Genomic DNA, 22,644 nt, shown 5'->3' on the forward strand with positions numbered 1-22,644 from the left:
AGAGTTCGTACTGCTTGGTGACCTAAATTGGGATATGCTTAACACCCCGGCCATCCTACAATCTAAACTAGATGCCCTCAATCTCACACAAATTATCAACGAACCTACCAGGTACAACTCTAAATCCGTAAACATGGGTACCCTCATAGATATCATCCTGACTAACTTACCCTCTAAATACACCTCCGCTGTCTTCAACCAGGATCTCAGCGATCACTGCCTTATTGCCTGCGTCCGTAACGGGTCCGCGGTCAAACGACCACCCCTCATCACTGTCAAACGCTCCCAAAAACACTTCAGCGAGCAGGCCTTCCTAATTGACCTGGCCCAGGTATCCTGGATGGATATAGATCTCATTCCGTCAGTAGAGGATGCCTGGTTGTTCTTTAAAAGTAATTTCCTCTCAATCTTAAATAGACATGCCCCATTCAAAAAATACAGAACTAAGAACAGATATAGCCCCTGGTTCTCCTCAGACTTGACTGCCCTTGACCAGCACAAAAACATCCTGTGGCGTACTGCATTAGCATCAAATAGCCCCCGCGATATGCAACTTTTCAGGGAAGTTAGGAACCAATATACACAAGCAGTTAGGAAAGCAAAGGCTAACTTTTTCAAACAGAAATTTGCATCCTGTAGCACTAACTCCAAAACGTTTTGGGACACTGTAAAGTCCATGGAAAATAAGAGCACTTCCTCCCAGCTGCCCACTGCACTGAGGCTAGGAAACACTATCACCACCGATAAATCTACAATAATCGAGAATTTCAACAAGCATTTTGCTACGGCTGGCCATGCTTTCCACCTGGCTACCACTACCCCGGCCACCAGCTCTGCACCCTCCGCTGCAACTTGCCCATGCCCCCCCGCTTCTCCTTCACACAAATCCAGACAGCTGATGTTCTAAAAGAGCTGCAAAATCTGGACCCCTACAAATCATCTGGGCTAGACAATCTGGACCCTTTCTTTCTAAAACTAGCCGCGAAATTGTCGCAACCCCTATTACTAGCCTGTTCAACCTCTCTTTCGTAACGTCTGAGATCCCCAGAGATTGGAAAGCTGCCGCGGTCATCCCCCTCTTCAAAGGGGGTGACACTCTAGATCCAAACTGTTACAGACCCATATCCATCCTGCCCTGCCTTTCAAAAGTTTTTGAAAGCCAAGTCAACAAACAGATCACCGACCATTTCGAATCCCACCGTACCTTCTCCGCTATGCAATCCGGTTTCGAGCTGGTCATGGGTGCACTTCAGCCACGCTCAAGGTCCTAAACGATATTATAACCGCGATCGATAATAGACAGTACTGTGCAGCCGTTTTCATTGACCTGGCCAAGGCTTTCGACTCTGTCAACCACCGCATTCTTATTGGCAGACTAAATAGCCTTGGTTTCTCAAATGACTGCCTCGCCTGGTTCACCAACTACTTCTCAGATAGAGTTCAATGTGTCAAATCGGAGGGCCTGTTGTCTGGACCTATGGCAGTCTCTATGGGGGTGCCACAGGGTTCAATTCTTGGGCCGACTCTTTTCTCTGTGTATATCAATGACGTCGCTCTTGCTGCTGGTGACTCTCAGATCCACCTCTACGCAGACGACACCATTTTGTATACATCTGGCCCTTCATTGGACACTGTGTTAACAAACCTCCAAACGAGCTTCAATTCCATACAACACTCCTTCAGTAGCCTCCAACTGCTCTTAAACACTAGTAAAACTAAATGCATGCTCTTCAACCGAACGCTGCTTGCACCCGCCCACCCGACTAGAATCACTACTCTCGACGGGTCTGACCTAGAGTATGTGGACAACTACAAATATCTAGGTGTCTGGTTAGACTGTAAACTCTCCTTCCAGACTCACATTAAGAATCTCCAATCCAAAGTTAAATCTAGAATCGGTTTCCTATTTCGCAACAAAGCCTCCTTCACTCATGCTGCCAAACATGCCCTCGTAAAACTGACTATCCTACCGATCCTTGACTTCGGCGATGTCATTTACAAAATAGCCTCCAACACTCTACTCAGCAAATTGGATGTAGTCTATCACAGTGCCATCCGTTTTGTCTCCAAAGCCCCATATAATACCCACCACTGTGACCTGTACGCTCTTGTTGGCTGGTCCTCACTACATATTCGTCGCCAAACCCACTGGCTCCAGGCCATCTATAAATCACTGCTAGGCAAATCCCCGCCTTATCTTAGCTCATTGGTCACCATAGCAACACCCACCCGTAGTCTGCGCTCCAGCGGGTATATCTCACTGGTCATCCCCAAAGCCAACACCTCCTTTGGCCGCCATTCCTTCCAGTTCTCTGCTGCCAATGACTGGAACAAATTGCAAAAATCTCTGAAGCTGGAGACACTTATCTCCCTCACTAACTTTAAGCATCAGTTGTCAGAGCACCTTACCGATCACTGCACCTGTACACAGCCCATCTGAAATTAGCCCACCCAACTACCTCATCCCTATATTGTTATCTATTTTGCTCTTTTGCACCCCAGTATCTCTATTTGCACATCATCTCTTGCACATCTATCATTCCAGTGTTAATACTAATTGTAATTATTTTGCACTATAGCCTATTTTATTGCCTTACCTCCATAACTTGCTAAATTTGCACACTGTATATTATATGTATTTCTGTTGTATTTTTGACTTTGTTTTGTTTTACCCCATATGTAACTCTGTGTTTGTTTTTATCGCACTGCTATGCTTTATCTTGGCCAGGTCGCAGTTGTAAATGAGAACTTGTTCTCAACTGGTTTACCTGGTTAAATAAAGGTGAAATAAAATAAATAAATAAACAGTGCAATGGAACAAGAGAAGCGATTTATGAGATCATGTATCTGACCCGGTCCTATTTAGAAATATTGTTGTTGGATAAAAAAACGGATTGATTGTTTTTCGTTTAATTTGATTTAAAAAACTAACTTATTCGAAAGATTCACCGTCCATAGCTTTATGATGAGAAGTGCAAATATGATCTGTAATATGGTTCCATGATGTTTATAAAACTTTACATTTGCGAGCACTATAACAGTGGACGTTCCCCCTTTCTCTTTGTATTTGGATGTGTATAATACCCTCCATAGTCTAAGTTGCCTTGTCTGTATTATACACCCATGGGTAAAGCCTATTTTAAACAAGTTGTTGTTTCGTTTTTATTAGGATTGTAATTATACTGTCTTTTTAGGCCTTATCAATAGCCTAGTGAATTGAATCTTGCTTATTGACTGTGTTTGGCATGTCCATGTCCAGACTGCAATTTACATTAGGCCTATAGCCTATGTTTAGCAATGTATTTCCATTTTAAAGCAATGCAATTAGAACAATGTGGACCGCAAACATGTTCAACATATTTAACAAACTAGGCTAGAAGGGACTATTATTTGAATTGGAGTTGATGACAATGCAATACATAAAATACCATAAATACACAACTTGAAGCAACCACATATTTAGATTAACATCCCCATTGCTTCCGTACCCGTCGAAAACCTCACTACACGTGGCTAAGTTGTGGGTGCTTGGGGAAGGGCTGGGGCCGGGGGTGTGGCCGGGACTATAGCCAGGACTGTACCCTGGACTGTGACTGGGTTGAGGGCTTGTTCTGGGGCTGGAGCAGCTGGGGTGGGGGCTGCTAGGGGTTAGGTGGTGGGGGAGGTGGTGGTGGTGGTGGTGGTTTGGGTGGTGGTGTTCAGATGTTGGTGCCTCCACCTTCATTCGCTTGGCCTCGTTCCGGGACTTGTAGCAGAACTCAATGAGGGCCACCAGCATGGCCAGGCCCAGGCCCCCCACGAGGATATAGAAGACCCCCGCCACGTTGCTCAACGACAGGGCCTGGGACGACTTGTCCTGGGGCGGTTGGAGGAGAGACACAGGGCAGACAGGCAGTCAGAGACCTAGCGGTGGTGGGGGGGTTGAGAACAAACACATGCAAACATAGACTCACATACATACTCATACATACATATTCATACATACAGTGCCTTCGGAAAGTATTCAGACCCCTTGACTTTTTCCACATTTTGTTACGTGACAACCTTATTCTAAAATGGATTAAATAAAACAATTTCCTCAGCAATCTACACACAATACCCCATAATGACCAAGCGAAAACAGGTTTTTAGAAATGTTTGCACATTTATTAAAAACAAAAAACATAAATACCTTATTTACATAAGTATTCAGACCCTTTGCTATGAGACTCGCAATTAAGCTCAGGTGCATCCTGTTTCTTTTGATCATCCTTCAGATGTTTCTACAACTTGATTGGAGTCCACCTGTGGTAAATTCTATTGATTGGACATTATTTGGAAAGGCACACATCTGTCTATATAAGGTCCCACAGTTGACAGTGCATGTCAGAGCAAAGACCAAGCCATGAGGTCGAAGGAATTGTCCATGGAGCTCCAAGACAGTATTGTGTCGAGGCACAGATCTGGGGAAGGTTACCAAAACATTTCTGCTGCATTGAAGGTCCCCAAGAACACAGTGGCCTCCATCATTCTTAAATGGAAGAAGTTGGAACCACCAAGACTCTTCCTAGAGCTGGCCGCCCGGCCAAACTGAGCAATTGGGGGAGAAGGGCCTTGGTCAGAGAGGTGAACAAGAACCCGATGGTCACTCTGACAGAGCTCTAGAGTTTTTCTGTGGAGATGGGAGAACCTTTCAGAAAGACAACCATTTCTGCAGCACTCCACCAATTAGGCCTTTATGGTAGAGTGGAGAGACGGATGCCACTCCTCAGTAAAAGGCACATGATGGACCGCTTGGAGTTTGCCAAAAGGCACCTAAAGACTCTCAGACCATGAGAAACAAGATTATCTGGTCTGGTGAAACCAAGATTGAACTCTTTGGCCTGAATGCCAAGCCACACGTCTGGAGGAAACCTGGCACCATCCCTACGGTGAAGCATGGTGGCGGCAGCATCATGCTGTGGGGATGTTTTTCAGCGGCAAGGACAGGGAGACTAGTCAGGATCGAGGCAAAGATGAATGGAGCAAAGTACAGAGAGGTCCTTGATAAAATCCTGCTCCACAGCACTCAGCACACAGCCAAGGCAACGCAGGAGTGGCTTCGGAACAAGTCTCTGAATGTCCTTGAGTGGTCCAGCAAGAGCCCGGACTTGAATCTCTGGAGAGACCTGAAAAGAGCTGTGCAGCAACGCTCCCCATCCAACCTGACAGAGCTTGAGAGGATCTGCAGAGAAGAATGGGAGAAACTCCCCAAATACAGGTGTGCCAAGCTTGTAGCGTCATACCCAAGAAGACTTGATTGAGGCTGTAATCGCTGCCAAAGGTGCTTCAACAACGTACTGAGTAAAGGGTCTGAATACTTATGTAAATGTATGCTCAGTTTTTTATTTTGTATAAATTAGCAAAAATGTCTAAAAACTAGTTTTTGCTTTGTCATTATGGGGTATTTTGTGTAGATTGATGAGGGAAAAACTACATTTTAGAATAAGGCTGTAACCTAACAAAATGTGGAAAAAGTCAACGGGTCTGAATACTTTCCGAAGGCACTGTACCCGGCAATTATATTACACATTACAACACACGTACACAAATACATAATTTATCAATCTAACACACACACATACACTTTCCAGTTCAGACCTGCTCTAGCTTTCAGCTCTGTGGCTACTGGTACAGCTGTTATCATCATGATGTTCCCATGCCAACAAATCTAATGATCCCTCGATAAAGCGTGACTATGACATTTTTACAGCAATGAAGGAGGAAAACAATTATTCTAGTTCTCTAGCTGCCTAAATGACTCAGTTAAAAATTGTTAACAGGCTGTATATTCCTTGGTCTCCACTCTCAAGTAGCTCCCTAGCCCTCTGTTATCTCTGCTTATTGTCATTGTGTAATTAGACACTGTGATTTAAGACATACAGGGGTGCAGCTCTCTCACTTTTCTTATCTCCCACTTCTCAGGTTAGTTGCCTGCTCCTAAAGGGGAGGCTTTCTTTTCAAAAGGAATATGTTCAGGTTGGAGACTTTACGAAACACTGCCTTGCCTTGTCATGCATCTTATCTACTGCTGCTTGGAGTATGTGAGTGAGAACTTTCAAACAAGTGCCATATCTTCAAAACTCAAGATCTACTTTTTTATTATACTTGACAAGGAAATACACTTGACAAGTACTTTTGCCGCTAAGGTGTTTACATGCTGCTTTGTTGAGGAAGGAGTTCTCTTTACATGCTTGAGTATTGCCCAATGAATAAACTTACTAGAACCAATCTAGAGTGGGCTAGAATGACTGGCATACTAATCATAGAAATATAATAGAGTTTACCAGTCAAGGTAAGAGGTTCCAAGCCTGTTCTACTCATTCTACTTCTATGATACTAATACTCTGCCGTGACATTACAACTGCACTACTAAGTATACACTACTAAGTGTGGCACAGATACAGGTGACAACCAAATGAATGTGATCCTGCAGGTCTCACCATTTCATACATTGCTGTGCTGCTGCTACCACTGAATTGTGAGCATGCCTTCTAGTTTGATGTATTGTATCCCTCAGGCTACGCCTGAAGTCTCTCTCTGTCCTATCTTTGTGTGTGTCTGCCTGCCAGTCTACCTACCTGCCTGCCTCTCTGTCTGCCTGACTCTATCTGCCTGTCTGTCTGTCTGTCTACCTACCTACCTACCTACCTACCTACCTACCTACCTACCTACCTGCCTGCCTCTCTGTCTGCCTGACTCTATCTGCCTGTCTGCCCATCTGTCTGCCTTCCTGCCTGCCTTCCTACCTGCCTTCCTACCTGCCTGCCTGTCTACATCCCTGCCTGTCTCCTTGTCTGCCTATCTGTCTTTCTGTCTGTCTGTCTGCGGTGGGGTTCATCAGTGTGACATCAGAACAGTCAGTGAGGAGGTGTGGTCCCAGGACTTGCAGGAGACTGACCTTACTTCCTGAGGCCGTGGGTCCACACTCGCCCTTATCGTACCACCATTTGTTTTTCAGCTTGTCTAAGACGCCTGATTCACTCAGTTTCAACACGGCTAGGTTTACTGGAGTTCTTCGAAACCGCACGAGTGAGGTCGAGGGGTCGGGGAGGGGTCAGGGGGGGAAATAACATAAATAACATCATGGGACATGTTATTTTATGTTATTCAGTCAAAAACGTAAAGAGCCCATACAGAGCACTTAACAGCTGAAAGTGACGGAGACAGGGGCCCCATTGGTTTACATGTCTCTATGCTCATGGTAGTGGAGAGGGGACTGCTGGGGTGTTGGTTTAGGGGTCCCTGAGGGGCTGAACACTACAGACATATACATGGGGCCCCCACTGCATCGCTTTCTGGAACGGGCACATACTGCCGAAGCCTATCTCACAACAACCAATCGGAGGCTATTACTGTGAAGCTACAACTATTGGCTGAATTTTGTACCAAAGTCAACAATAATAAAAAACAACAGACTTTTTAGAATGTATTTATCAGTTTTTTTAACTAGGGAAGTCACATTGTGATGTAAATCTCTTTTTCAACTTCACGTTTTGCCATAAGATACTGTACATTTATGACATGCGCAATGTGGTGTTTAGTGGGACTACACAATATGACTGTGACTTCAAGGTGTCTTCAAAAACTATTCCACTTAAGCTTTAGGTTACAAAGAGGTGAACAATATTAACATCTACTAAAAGCGAATATTTGTAGTTTGACAGTAATCGCTCTCCACTCGTCCAGAACTATAATACGTGCCACTGTGGCACGTCACAACACCACTGTGGGTCACACGATGGGTGTCGCCCCGGCAGATGCCCCCGTTACCACGAGAACAGTTTTACCCAATCGGCATGGGGATGACACACGGATGGCTAACCTTCTCGCCACCTCCGCCGCTGCCACACTCTCCCTTGTCGTACCACCACTTGTTTTTCAATTTGTCCAACAGGCCTTGTTCATTCAGTTTTAACACTGCCAGGTTAACTGCGCTTCTTGAAAATGATAAAACATATTTGGGTGAGTGAAGGTGAGTCGATAGCATCCAATTGAGGATAGGAGGGGGAAAGGGGGGATTATAAAGGGGGGACAAGGGTGGAAATAGGGGTGTGTTAATGCTCTATCTGTAACAATAAACCTCTCTCCCTCTCCCACCCTCCCTCCATACACACAGGGGTGAATAATAACTTCCACTTAAGTCACATTTTCACTTAGTCATGCGTTGATGTCAATGGGAGACTGTGACATTTTGACTTAAGTGGAAGTTCATTTTTGCCCCACAGATAGGATCCTCATACACAGAAGGACAAACCTCTCGTTGGGACATGGTTCACTTCAGAGTTTGATCCAAGGAAACTACACTGTGTGCACAATTATTAGGCAAGTTGTATGTTTGAGGATTAATGTTATTATTGAACAACTACAGTGCTCTCGGTCAATCCAAAATGTTAATAAACCTCAAACCTGAATATTTAAGAAAGTAAAAGTGAGGTTTTGGCTTTCTTTGGAGAATATCTATGTGTGCACAATTATTGGGCAACTATTAGTGTGCAGAATTATTATGCAACTAAATGAAAAATGAAAGGTTCCCCATCTCTCTGTCACGCTCGTCTGAAGGAGGAGACCAATGCGCAGCGTTGCGAGTGAACATGATGACTTTATTAACTTAAAGCAACCACGAAGAAAACAACAAATGACGATCCGTGAAGTTCTATACTGAATACTACTAACAGCAACAAAGAAACAATAACCCACAACACAAAGTGAACTCACACAGTATAAATATGGCTCCCAATCAGAGATAACGAGCCGACAGCTGACACTCGTTACCTCCGATTGGGAGTCATACGACTAATCAAGAACAATTAACCAAACATAGAAAATGCACAACCAGAAATCCCCAACATAGAAATACACCCAAACAATGAAACTAAACAACCCTGGCTCAAATATCAAGGTCCGTGGAGCCAGAGTGTCACACTCACTTGTTTATTTTCATCTGTTAAACTGAGAATAATAAACAAACAACTCAACATTTACAAATAAACATTTCTGACATTTCCAAAAAAATAATCTGTGACCAATATAGCCACCCTTCTTTTCAATAACAGTCATAAGCCTTCCATCCATGGAGTCTGTCAGTTTCTTGATCTGTTAACAATCAACTTTTTGTGCAGCAGCAACCACAGCCTCCCAGACACTGGTCAGAGAGGTGTACTGTTTTCCTTCACCGTAAATCGACCGTTTAAGAAGGGACCACAAGTTCTCAATAAGGTTTAGGTCAGGTGAGGAAGGGGGCCATGTCATTATTCTTTCATCTTTAAGGCCTTTACTGGCTAGCCACGCAGTGGAGTACTTCGATGCATGCGATGGAGCATTGTCCTGCATAAAAATCATGGTCTTCTTGAAATATGCAGACTTTTTCCTGTACCACTGCTTGAAGAAAGTGTCTTCTAAAAACTGACAGTAGGTTTGGGAGTTGAGTTTGAGTCCATCTTCAACCTGAAAAGGTCCAACTAGCTCATCTTTAATAATACCAGCCCATACCAGTACCCCACCTCCACCTTGCTGGCGTCTGAGTCGAAGTGGAGCTCCGTTACTGATCCAGCCACGGGCCCATCCATCTGGTCCGTCAAGAGTCACTCTCATCTCATCAGTCCATAAAACCTTTGAAAAATCTGTCTTCAGAAATTTCTTGGCCCAGTCTTGACGTTTCAACTTATGTGTCTTGTTCAGTGGTGGTCGGGTTTCAGCCTTCCTTACCTTGGCCATGTCTCTGAGCACTGAGCACCTTGTACTTCTGGGCACTCCAGGTAGGTTGCAGTTCTGGAATATGACAGCACTGGAGGATAATGGGTTCCTGGTAGCTTCACGTTTGATTCTTCTCAAATCTTTGGCAGTTCATTTGCGTCTTCTTTTCTCAACACGGTTCTTGCGACCCTGTTGACTATTTGCAACAAAACGTTTGATGGTTCTGTGATCACGCCCAAATATCTTAGCAATTTCAAGAGTGCTGCATCCCTCTGAAATACTTTTAAAATTGTTTGACTTTTCAGAGTCAGTTAAATCTATTCTTTGGCACATTTTGCCTGAGGAAAAGAAGCTGCCTAATAATTATACACACCTTGATATAGGGTGTTGATCTCCTTAGGCCACACCCTCCCTCATTACACAAATACACATCACCTGATACACTTAAATCCAATAAGCATTCCAGTTTATACAGCTTGGAGTTGGGAAATATGCATAATAATGATGATATGGTCAAAATACTGACTTGCCTAATAATTGTGCACACAGTGTAAATTGAAGTAAATTAAACTTAAATCTCTATTTGTTTCCTTGGTTTTACCCCTGTGGCCTTTGTCTTTCTGTACATGACCTGATTGATGGTTAAACTCCATTACACATATTGTGTGTCCGAAATGGCACCCTATTCCCTATATAGTGCATACATTGACCAGGGCCCATATGGAAATGATTGTGTAGTAACTTCATTTTGATATATATTTTGATTCAGAGGAGTAAAACTTGCATCAAGAGAGATTTGTCCACATGCATTCAGTGCATTTCAACTGTACTTTAGAGTAATATCAGGTACACATCAACAATGAGAGAGACAGAAATGTAGCTTAACTGATAGCAACATTATTAAAATAAATCTTTCAGTAAAAGCTGATGAGAAAAAAAAAATATATAATTAAACGTCACCTTGTTTAAACTTTTTAGGGTCACTTTAGGGTTAATGCCTTTTTGAAATAGCTGCCTTGTCTGACATCATAGTCGCTCTGCATGCTGATTTGTGGGTTTCCATGGTGACAACCACATAAGTGACTGACAGAAGATAGTGGGCCTGTTCTTCTGCCCAGGCGTTGCTGATGCATGCCCGATCTTACAATGCCTGGATAGCAATGTTCCCTCTAAACTGCCCGCGGCTGCGCACTTCCTCCAGGACTGCCATGCAGAAGAAATGCTATGCCGCGCAGAGACACAAGAGATTGAACTTCACTGAGTTCTCCCCATTAGTTTGCACTATATAGATCAACGTTTTTTCTGCGATCGAATCAACATTATATCAGCCCCTGTTCAATGCAACAAAACAAAACTAATCTAACTTTGCAAGAATAAGTCTGTGATTTTGTTGTAGGCAGAGCCACACGCGAGTGAATGCGCTTTTCAGATCAGTTCAGATCAGAGCACAGAGCCGCGCGTGTGCACATTTGTTGATATTCTTTGCTAGTTAGCGAGTTATTAGCCCAGTTAAAGATAAGTATAGGTCAGCAATGGGGAGTTACTGCTTCCTACAAGAGCACAAAACATGCAGGCTACATTTCAAGCTGTCTTTGAAAAGCCAGTCAGGTAAAAGGCTTATGTCTTAATTAAAGGGGCAGTGTTGTATTTTGAGACAGGCTTGAATTTGCAAATAAGACAATAGGCAGAGGGGTAGCCTACATTGTCTAATTCTCTGTATGATAATAATAATTAATTGTATTTTGTAAAGTGGTTTCTTGCATCATATAACACAATACAATGCAATTTACAGTCACCTATTTGACCGATGGTGTTACAAACCAAGTAAAAAAATAATTAATTAATGTCAAGCCCTTCATAATGTAAAAACTTTTTTAAAAAGTCTCATGCAATGTAGGCCTGCATTGAACACCACATAGAGGCTACTGTAGGCTATATCAAAGAAATCAAAAGCTATTTCCATGTGAAAATGTTATGGAATTCCATTGGTTTTGTTGGTAGGCCTACATTATGCTCAAATAGCCACAATAGCCTACTGGCTACTGTCTAAAACTGTAAGGGTACAGCCTCAGTGTTCACTGTAAACACACACTGGAAGTTGCACAAAATTCTCACAATGTTCAAGTTTCCGCTCACAAGACCCAAAATTTGCTCAGTGCCCCATAAAATTTGAGGGAACATTGCTGGATAGGTATTTTAAGTATCAGCTAACCACATCATATATTACAGCAATCTGTCAGTCGATGACACTGTTGATGACATGACACAAATTCATTGGCATGCAACGTCTGAGCAGGGGAACGCGTTGGTAGAGCATGGCGCTTGTAACGCCAGGGTAGTGGGTTCGATCCCCGGGACCACCCATATGTAAAAATGTGTGCACGCATGACTGTAAGTCGCTTTGGATAAAAGCGTCTGCTAAATGGCATATTATTATTATTATTATTAAAATAAAAATGGACTCCATCTGGAACTACCGTGATCTGTCAGTGACTCCTCTTGCTGAAAACAGTGGGTAAATCCAGCACCAGTCGTTGTTTGCATTGCAAACCCATGTTGTTGCCTCCTAGAGAAGCACCGTCAGTGGAATTTACAGACAGGGAAGGTTTGGAGTTGGATTCAGATGAGTTTGGAAATAGTGTGTGTGCGTGCATGTGTGTCAAACAATGCGCATGCCCAGCCCACCTTAGGATTCCCCACTTTCCAGCCATTATGTTCCTGTTTTTGTGGGGTGTTAGTTCACTTGTCACATAATTGTTGCTAGATCAATTTAATTAAAAAGAAAACCAAAGCACATTTTCCTGTTGATTTTACGATCGCGCAAACATCTGTTATGGCCGCTGAAACACATGCCACTGCTATAATCCAGTGGATTTTGATTTTTTAAATTCTAATAGTGTTGAGTATCTCACTCCATTATGCAGCTGTTACATTTATAAGAACTGTGTTTTTGACCTTTTGTCAATTTTGACAACCATTGCTAGTGTGTCTGTAACACGCTTTGTGGCAACTGCTGATGTAAAACGGGCTTTACAGAATATATTTGATTTATTTATTTATTGATTGAGAGCGACATAACGCTCTGTAGGCCCTATCTAGGGTCAGGTGGTCAACAACATACTGTCGATCTAAAGTTGACATACTACACTGAGACTTGGTTCTCCTGTCTACAGTTTACATGTGATCTAGGCTATATGTTCCATTTAAAAAACAGTATACTTTATCTAAGAGTAATTAAACAGTGTTTATTAAAGGATATATAGTAAACAGGAAGCAGTATTAAGTAATAGATAGTGTGACCATTATAGTATAGGCTAAGATAACTCTTAGCTTGCTAAGGGGTATTTGTTTGCTTTTATCATTTGAAGTGTCTTTTCAAAAAATTATAACAGTACCTCACTCATGCTACAAAAACTGTGAAAATGCAAGTTATCTTTTATAAGTCCTTTGGCAATGGATTAATGACATTTTGTCCAGTACACACACACGTGTGCATGCACGTGCGCACACACACACTCAATCCAGCCTCTATTACATTTTTCAATTCCTTTCCGTATGAGCTTGCTCCCTTTCTTTTGGTAGATGAGAGTTTCTAGTTTTGGCGAAGTGAAATTGTAACTCCCCGTGGTGAGTGGGAACGATATTGTATTTTTCGGCAGGTCTGTAAATTCCACTCTGTGTATTATTCAGCTCTAGAGTATAGCCAAGTCAGACAGGACTGAGCATTCACATGGCTCGCATTCACATCACTTATATCCCACCATCTCATATGAAACGTACTATGTCTGCATCCCAAATAGCACTCTATTACCTATGTAATGCAGTTATGGTTGAAAGATTCCGGTAACTTTCCCAAAATTCCCAGGTTTTCCAGAAATTCCAGTTTGGGATATTCCCAGATCCGGAGGGAATAAGCAGGAAATCCAGGAATTTTGGGAAAGTTACCAGAATTCTGCAACATATTTAACATATTTAAGAGTAATATTCAGGCTTATCAACATGCTCTTTCGACTCCTACTGGCCCACCAACATAAAGCAGCACAAACGTTACCTGACAACAAGGAAGTAGAGCTGCAACAAAACCAACTGTTGCAATGACCACATGCCATGCCACGCCATACCACACCAAACACAAATGTAAAAGCCACTACCTTTACGATCATGACAAAACTTAACAAAAAAGAAGTGTTACATGAGCGTTATATGAGCATTATTATACATATTCAGGCAGCACGCCAGGGAAGGTGGAATAACATAACAACACGCACAGCTTGGACATATTGTTATACCACTCCACCCACCTTAACAGTGAACCCTTGGGGGTGGCCACTCCGTATCCTTTGGAGTCCAGGTTTCCGCCGACCTTCATGGTGTCGCAGGGCTTCCGCTGTTCCGTGTACTCATTCATGGTTGACTCCAATAGGAAAGCATACTTTCCTTTGCTCTTCCGCACACGTACAACCCCCTCCTGTGTGTTCTTGGTAAACACAGTCGGTTCAGCCGACTTCATGTAGCCCCACATCTTCTCGTAGACTGCGATCTTTGACCTCTGTGTTTGGGGAAGATTGGGGGAGGGGTGGAGGAATAGTAGAGGAGGGTGGAGAGAGAGCATAGAGAGAGCACAGCCAAATAGAGACAAGGACATGGCGGGGTTAACGTACAGTACAGAGTTACTGGTGGAGGAGTGAGTGTTGACTGAAAACAGTTACTGTAAAAACACACTCCTCCCCGAGTGAATGAGTGTGCTTGAGTGATCTGATCGGTATGGTGTTGTGTGTGTGTGTGTGTGTGTGTGTGTGTGTGTGTGAGAGCTGATCAGTCCAGTACTACTCACCCTGAATTCTCATGCTATATATTGCTTACTAGTAGCTGGGTCGTTCCACCAATTCAGTGCCTTTTGAGAAGTGTAACTTTGTCAAAATAAACTTTTGATTTCACCTAATTTTAACATTCTGTCATAAAGAGCACATGTTCAACTTCATAAAAAAACATGTTTTCCCATCTCAAGAGGGTAGTCCTTTACACTCATACCCGCGTACGGGTTGAAAATGGCAGATTTGGGCACTAATAAGCGCCTAGATTGGAAGGTAGTGGCTGTACAGTAACATGCTATACAAGACGTCAGAGCTCTGGCTCTGCACTTCACAGTGCTGTATGGGTTTTGACTGACAACTGTTCTGAACTGGAGCACCTCGCGTGACAAGAAGTTGACCCCATTCCTTCCGGTAATTGCACATTTGCTGCTGTCTGAGTGAGGGAAGTGCTGTAAATTAAGATGACTCTATGTATTTTGAAAGATGAGAATTTGAGGATTATAATAAATACTGCTTTGATGTCATACAAGCAAGCCGAACACCCATGAGACCAAATGTGCACTTCACATTTCCAAATCATAGAACTCATGTAATATACAGTGTCAATGTTTATGATCACTATGTTTAATGTACAGTTACAAGATGACATGGCATCATACCCTGGGTTGTTCTGAACAGAATGAGCCTATGTTTGTTTATTGTGAAGAAAATTTGCCGGGCACAAGCACCTGAATGAACTCATGCCTCCTTTCTATGCACCCCAAAATTACGATCTGTTTCTTTGAATTGCCTTGTGAAAGCCTAACACTGTAAGATTTATTTGATAACTTAGCTAGTCATGTTGGCAATAGAACAAGCGTTCAAATCATGCCCATCTGACCCAGAATGAGATTTATAATGTAAAACAAATTTATTGCGTAAACAACAACAGTAATTGTGTGATGACGGGGATGCAGGGTTGTGTTCCTAATTAAACAACTACAAGTGTGCTTGCTCTAATTGTCACGGAGACCGGCGAGGCTGCTCCTCCTCCTTGCTCGGGCAGGCTTCGGCGTTCGTCGTCCCCGGAGTACTAGCTACTACCGCTTGATGTTTTCGATGTTTGTTTGGTTATGTCTAGTTGGTGCACCTGTCTCGTATTCTGTCTTGATTATGTCTCCTATAAGTTCCCCTGTGTTAGGTTTGCATGTTGTGTGTTATTGTCGCCTGTCGTGTATGTATAGGTTCTGTGACCTTTGCTTTTGTGGGTTTTACGCACTCGCGTATTTTGTTACACCTCTTGTGTTTTTGGAGGCTGTTTATTTGTGTGTACCTTGAGAGGTATTAGTAAAGTCGTCTTGACTATTCCTCTGTGTCCTGCGCTTGACTCCACCACCGCATCCACATCAGACCTTGACAGAATAACACACCACCTATGGAGTCAGCAGGAGCAGCAGCGGCGGTGACCGAGTCACTGGAAAAGCGGGTCAGCAGCCAGGACGCCATGATCCACCGACTCGGCGCCGCCATGCAAGAAGTCATGAACACCCTGCGCCGATTGGAGAGAGGAGGCTTTCCCACACCTCCTCCTACCGTACCACCACCATCGGCCAGCCCCATCATACCAGCTCCGGAGTCCAGTGGGATTCGGCTCTCGCTCCCGAGGGCATATGATGGCACCGCAGCCGGGTGTCAGGGGTTCCTCCTTCAGGTGGAGCTCTACCTGGCAACCATACACCCGCCGCCCTCGGGATACGAGAGAGTTTCCGCCCTCATCTCCTGTCTTTCCGGCAAGGCTTTGGAGTGGGCCAATGCCGAATGGAGGGGAATAGACGCCGCCACCATCAGCTACGCGGAGTTCTCCCGCCGCTTCAGGGCTGTTTTCGATCATCCTCCAGAGGGTAAAGCGGCGGGGAGCGTCTGTTCCACCTCCGACAGGGGGAAGAGGAGCGCACAGGAGTTCGCCCTGGACTTCCGGACTCTAGCGGCAGATGCGGGGTGGAATGAGAGGGCCCTCATCGACCACTATCGGTGCAGCCTGCGAGAGGACGTTCGACGAGAGTTGGCCTGCAGGGACACCAATTTAACCTTCGACCAGTTGGTGGACATGTCAATCCGTCTGGATACCCTGCTGGCTACTCGCGGACCTCCGGAGTTGGGGCCGTCCATTCCATCCCCCAGCACCTCCGAGCCGAGCCCTATGGAGCTCGGGGGTGCTGGCGCTAGAGAGAGGAGGAGAGAGATCTGGAGGGAGGCCGTTCCCTGCACCAACTGTGGCCGTAGAGGACACACTGCGGTTCGGTGCTGGGGAGGGTCTCCAGGGGATCGAGGCAACAGGTCACGCACTGGGGAGTCATTCCAGATGAGTAGGCGCCCAACTCACCCAGAGCTCTCTGTTGGTCACATGTGTATACCTGTAGTATTCCCCCAGGTTGCATCTCATTCCCAGCATAAGGCGCTAGTCGATTCAGGCGCAGCTGGGAATTTTATTGATCGTAATTTTTGTGTTAAGTTAGGGATTCCCCTCCGACCAGTAGATGTGCCTTTCCCGATTCATGCCTTAGATAGCCGTCCGTTGGGATCTGGGTTGATTAGGGAGGTCACAGCGCCACTAAAGATGAAGGCGCAGGAGGGTCATGAGGAGATCATTCAGTTATATCTGATTGACTCTCCTGCGTATCCCGTGGTGCTGGGGCTTCCTTGGTTAATCGCCCATGACCCCACCATTTCGTGGCAACAGAGGGCTCTCAAGGAGTGGTCTGCCCAGTGTGTTGGGCGATGTCTAGGTGTTTTCGTAGGGGCGACCACGTGGAGAGTCCGAACCAATTGCCCGCACTGCACATTCCTCCTGAGTATGATGATTTGGCACTAGTGTTTAGCAAGACTAGGGCGACGCGATTGCCACCTCATAGACAGGGGGATTGTGCGATAGACCTCCAGGCAGGTGCTGCACTTCCGCGTAGTCATGTGTATCCTCTGTCTCAAGAGGAGAAGGTGGCTATGGAGACATACATCGCCGAGTCTCTGAGACAGGGATACATACGGCCCTCCACTTCCCCTGCGTCCTCGAGTTTCTTTTTTGTGAAGAAGAAGGATGGAGGGTTGCGTCCGTGTATTGATTACCGTAGTCTCAATCAGATCACTGTGAAATACAGTTATCCACTCCCTCTGATTGCGAGTGTGACGGAATCATTACACGGAGCGCGTTTCTTCACAAAGCTGGATCTCAGGAGCGCCTACAACTTGGTGCGCATTAGGGAGGGAGATGAATGGAAGACAGCATTTAGTACCACCTCGGGTCACTACAAGTATCTCGTCATGCCATACGGGTTAATGAATGCTCCTTCAGTCTTCCAATCCTTTGTGGACGAGATCTTCCGGGATTTGCATGGGCAGGGTGTAGTAGTGTATATTGACGACATACTAGTTTACTCTTCTACACGAGCCGAGCATGTAGCCCTGGTGCGTCGAGTGTTGGGTAGGCTGTTGGAGCATGACTTGTATGTCAAGGCAGAGAAATGTCTGTTTTTCCAGGAGTCCATCTCCTTCCTGGGCCATCGATTGTCCGCGTCAGGGGTGGAGATGGAGATTGACCGCGTTTCAGCCGTGCGTAATTGTCCGACTCCAACCACGGTTAAGGAAGTGCAGCGGTTTTTGGGTTTTGCCAATTACTACCGGAGGTTTATCCGGGGTTTTGGACAGGTGGCAGCTCCCATTACCTCCCTGCTGAAGGGGGGCCCGGTGCGTTTGCAGTGGTCAGCTGAGGCGGACAGGGCATTTGGTAAACTGAAGGACCTGTTCACCTCTGCTCCGGTGCTGGCGCATCCGGATCCCGCTTTAGCGTTCCAGGTGGAGGTGGACGCGTCAGAGGCCGGTATTGGGGCTGTACTGTCTCAACGCTCAGGCACCCCCCCTAAATTCCGGCCCTGCGCTTTTTACTCTAAGAAGCTCAGCCCGGCGGAGCGTAATTATGACGTGGGGGACAGGGAGCTGCTCGCCGTGGTTCAAGCCCTAAAGGTGTGGAGGCATTGGCTTGAGGGGGCTCAACACCCTTTTCTCATTCTGACTGACCATCGTAACCTGGAGTACATCCGGGCAGCTAGGAGACTGAACCCTCGTCAGGCTAGGTGGACCATGTTTCTGGCCAGGTTTGCGTTTAAGCTCACCTACATCCCAGGGTCCCAGAACGGTAAGGCAGACGCCCTGTCCCGGCGATATGATGCAGAGGAGAGGTCCATTGAGCCCACGCCCATACTGCCGGAGTCTTGTCTGGTGGCACCGGTGGTGTGGGAGGTCGATGCGGAGATCGAGCGGGCGTTACGCACCGACCCTACTCCCCCAGATTGTCCGGTGGGGCGGACGTACGTTCCGCTCGAGATTCGTGATCGTCTCATATATTGGGCTCATACGTCACCCTCCTCTGGACACCCTGGTATCGGCCGGACAATGCACTGCCTTAGTGACAAGTACTGGTAGCCAACATTGGCTAAGGACGTGAGGGTTTATGTCTCCTCCTGCTCGGTGTGCGCTCAGTGTAAGGCGCCTAGACACCTGCCCAGGGGGAAGTTACAACCCCTACCCATTCCACAACGGCCGTGGTCTCACCTCTCGGTAGACTTTGTCACGGACCTTCCCCCCTCCCAGGGGAATACCACTATTCTGGTCGTTGTGGATCGGTTCTCTAAGGCCTGTCGTCTCATCCCAATGCCAGGTCTCCCTACTGCCCTACAGACTGCTGAGGCTTTGTTTACCCACGTCTTCCGGCACTACGGGGTACCCGAGGATATAGTGTCTGATCGGGGTCCCCAATTCACCTCTAGAGTCTGGAGGGCGTTCATGGAACGCTTGGGGGTCTCGGTTAGCCTTACCTCGGGTTTCCACCCTGAGAGTAATGGGCAGGTGGAGAGAGTGAACCAGGATATGGGTAGGTTTCTGAGATCATATTGCCAGGACCGGCAGGGGGAGTGGTCGGGATATATTCCCTGGGCAGAGATAACCCAGAACTCCCTCCGTCATTCATCTACTAACCTGACACCTTTCCAGTGTGTGTTAGGTTACCAGCCGGTTCTGGCACCTGCGGTGGACGAGTGGTTTCGGCGCTCGGAGGAGACATGGAATGCTGCGCACGTTCATTTGCAGCGTGCCATCAGGTGGCAAAAGGCGAGAGCCGATCGCCACCGCAGTGAGGCTCCGGTGTATGCACCAGGAGACCGGGTCTGGCTCTCGACTCGAAACCTGCCCCTTCGCCTGCCCTGCCGGAAGCTGGGTCGGCGGTTTGTGGGGCCATTTAAAGTCCTGAGGAGATTGAACGAGGTTTGTTACAGGTTACAACTGCCTAATGATTATCGCATTAACCCCTCGTTCCATGTGTCTCTCCTCAGGCCGGTGGTAGCTGGTCCACTCCAGGACAGTGAGATACGGGAGACTCCTCTGCCCCCACTGGACATCGAGGGGGCTCCGGCGTACTCAGTCCAGTCCATCGTGGATTCGAGACGTCGGATGGGGGGTCTGCAGTATCTCGTGGAGTGGGAGGGGTACGGACCGGAGGAACGGTGCTGGGTGCCTAGGAGGGACATTTTAGTTCCCTGCCTCCTGACGGAGTTCCACCGGAGTCATCCTACGCGTCCTGCTCCGCGTCCTCCTGGCCATCCCCGAGGCCGGGGTCGGCGCACGGCTGGAGCCGCGCGTCAAGGGGGGGGGGGGGTACTGTCACGGAGACCGCCGAGGCTGCTCCTCCTCCTTGCTCGGGCAGGCTTCGGCGTTCGTCGAGTACTAGCTACTACCGCTTGATGTTTTCGATGTTTGTTTGGTTATGTCTAGTTGGTGCACCTGTCTCGTATTCTGTCTTGATTATGTCTCCTATAAGTTCCCCTGTTAGGTTTGCATGTTGTGTGTTATTGTCGCCTGTCGTGTATGTATAGGTTCTGTGACCTTTGCTTTTGTGGGTTTTACACACTCGCGTATTTTGTTACGCCTCTTGTGTTTTTGGAGGCTGTTTATTTGTGTGTACCTTGAGAGGTATTAGTAAAGTCGTCTTGACTATTCCTCTGTGTCCTGCGCTTGACTCCACCACCGCATCCACATCAGACCTTGACACTAATTCCTTAACGGCACAGCTATGAGAGCTCAAGAAAGTACCTTATAGCTGAAAACTCTTCTAAAAGTGCATTGAAGTTGCTTAGGAACTTTGCACACTTTGGAGAGGTGAAATGAAATGTATAAAACATTTCTAGTCTGTCTATCTATGGGTAACAGGGTTGACGTGTTATGCTCGACCCGCTCAGATTTCCACCAGAAAATTGCCAAAAAGAGTAGAACCAGCTCATCTCCTTTTACACTATGATTTGACTATTAGATGTTCAATGTTTCTTTAGAAAAAAATATTTTAAAACGATACATTTTGGGATTAAGTGGGTTGAAATCTTCTTAGAAGTGACACAGGGTTGATGGAGGGACATATCAAAATGCTGAATTTTGGCACTTTAGATATCCTTTATTCATATAAAAAATCTGATTAATTGAATTCTCCATGTGGTCTATATTAAAACAACAACCCAGCTACTAGCTAAAACGTTTTATTCCTACATACACAAAAAGTCTATGAAATAGGACAAGGTCATAATATGAGAATTCAGACACAGCTTGTGTCCAGTCCAGTCCAGTACTATACTCACCCTGAAAAACTCTTTAGTGGAGCCGGAGTCTAGGGTACCGTAGGCGATGTCTGTCTGTTTAGCCAGGTCTTCAGCACTCTCTATGGGCGACACCATCCTCTCCACTGTGAGGAAGGCAGCCAGGTTGGCCGTGTAGGACGAGATGATGATGAGGGTGAAGAACCACCACACACCACCCACGATACGCCCCGACAGAGACCTGGGAAAGAGCGGGAGGAAGAGGAGGAAGGAGAGGAAAGGAGGGAGAGGAGGGGAGAAGGGAGAGGACGGGGGGAAAGAGGTAGGATAGGATGGAGAGGAATAAGGGAAGTGTCATAGCAGGAGGTGAGAATGAGAAGGAGTGAAGGAGTAGGAAAAGAGTGAGCATGGCGAGGAAAAGAGAAGCGTGAGGAGAGTAGTGGGTGTGATAGAGTCCATCAACAACAAAAATAACAAAATATGAATCAACACAAATCCACAAACTATATTAAGAAGTGAGAGTGAATTACAGACAAAGTTATCGGTGACCTGTGTGGTCCAGCAGTTAGAGCTGCTGACCCTGGCGCACATGTATACCAGAGTCGGCATGGGTTCAAATCGTGTCCACTGCCCTTCTGACTCGCAATCTTTACTGTCTCCCTTAACTGTCCTTTCTCCATAAATAAAAACCCACAAAAATTATAGATATAAAAAATAATAACTTATCCAATGTAACATGTTAACAGGCCCTGGGAGGACACTGACTGCACACTGCACAACATCATCCAACCCCATATTCAGATCCACCTTAAGGCAAAGTGACTCATTAAAACCCAATGCGTTTGTGTCGACCACTCTGTTAAAAAATAAAAGGTAGTGCGCTGTGGTCCCTCTCTTTCTTTCTTTCTTTCTTTCTTTCTTTCTTTCTTTCTTTCTTTCTTTCTTTCTTTCTTTCTTTCTTTCTTTCTTTCTCTCTGTCTATTGGTGGGATGAAAAGAGCTGACGACGTCACACAGAGCTCCCTCTGTTCAGCTCTGTTCTCGTCTTGTTTGTTGGCTCAAGGGAGACAGATAACTCACCGACTCTCGAGTGAGCAGGGGAAGGTCGTGAGGAGAATCTTAAACAAAATGGTGCATTGGAGTGAACAAACAGCATTCTCTCTCCCTGCTTGGTGTGAACCAAACACTTAGAGAGAGAGGCTCTATGAAAAACCCTTTCGTTCCTGTTGTTTTATCAAACTAATAGCCATTTCACACTATTTCACACATGCCAACCTGAACCAAACCTTTTCATGATTCACACTACCGTGTCGACCTGAACCTTTCGTTCCAGCATGCAGCGATTATGGTGGATGTTCACCCAGGCCAGTGCAGTACAGCTCTGCTCAGTAATGTGAAAAGGGTATAAAAAGGGACTCTATTGTCAAAATCTCACACACACACGCACGCATACACACACACCCTGTGTCACATTGGGGCTGTGCTTCTGCATTGGTGAACCTGCCC

The 22,644-nt window shown here is 45.8% G+C and overlaps 1 protein-coding gene across 2 annotated transcripts in view; it reads right to left on the reverse strand.

Moving 5' to 3' along the window:
- Positions 1 to 22,644, reverse strand: part of LOC121537606 (glutamate receptor 4) — a 232,430-nt gene that overhangs the window by 16,119 nt on the left and 193,667 nt on the right. The window contains exons 12-15 of one of the 2 annotated variants that reach the window (XM_045206975.1): positions 21,182 to 21,380; positions 14,016 to 14,263; positions 6,920 to 7,034; positions 3,719 to 3,856 (exon numbers count right to left, since the gene is read on the reverse strand). In XM_045206975.1, coding sequence (XP_045062910.1) covers positions 3,719 to 3,856; positions 6,920 to 7,034; positions 14,016 to 14,263; positions 21,182 to 21,380 — 700 coding nt within the window. Of the gene's footprint in view, positions 1 to 3,718; positions 3,857 to 6,919; positions 7,035 to 7,843; positions 7,959 to 14,015; positions 14,264 to 21,181; positions 21,381 to 22,644 lie in introns of both variants that reach the window. The other variant, XM_045206973.1, reaches the window with a different exon arrangement.

Source organism: Coregonus clupeaformis, chromosome 24 (assembly GCF_020615455.1).
Source record: "Coregonus clupeaformis isolate EN_2021a chromosome 24, ASM2061545v1, whole genome shotgun sequence".
Classification (NCBI taxonomy): domain Eukaryota; kingdom Metazoa; phylum Chordata; class Actinopteri; order Salmoniformes; family Salmonidae; genus Coregonus; species Coregonus clupeaformis.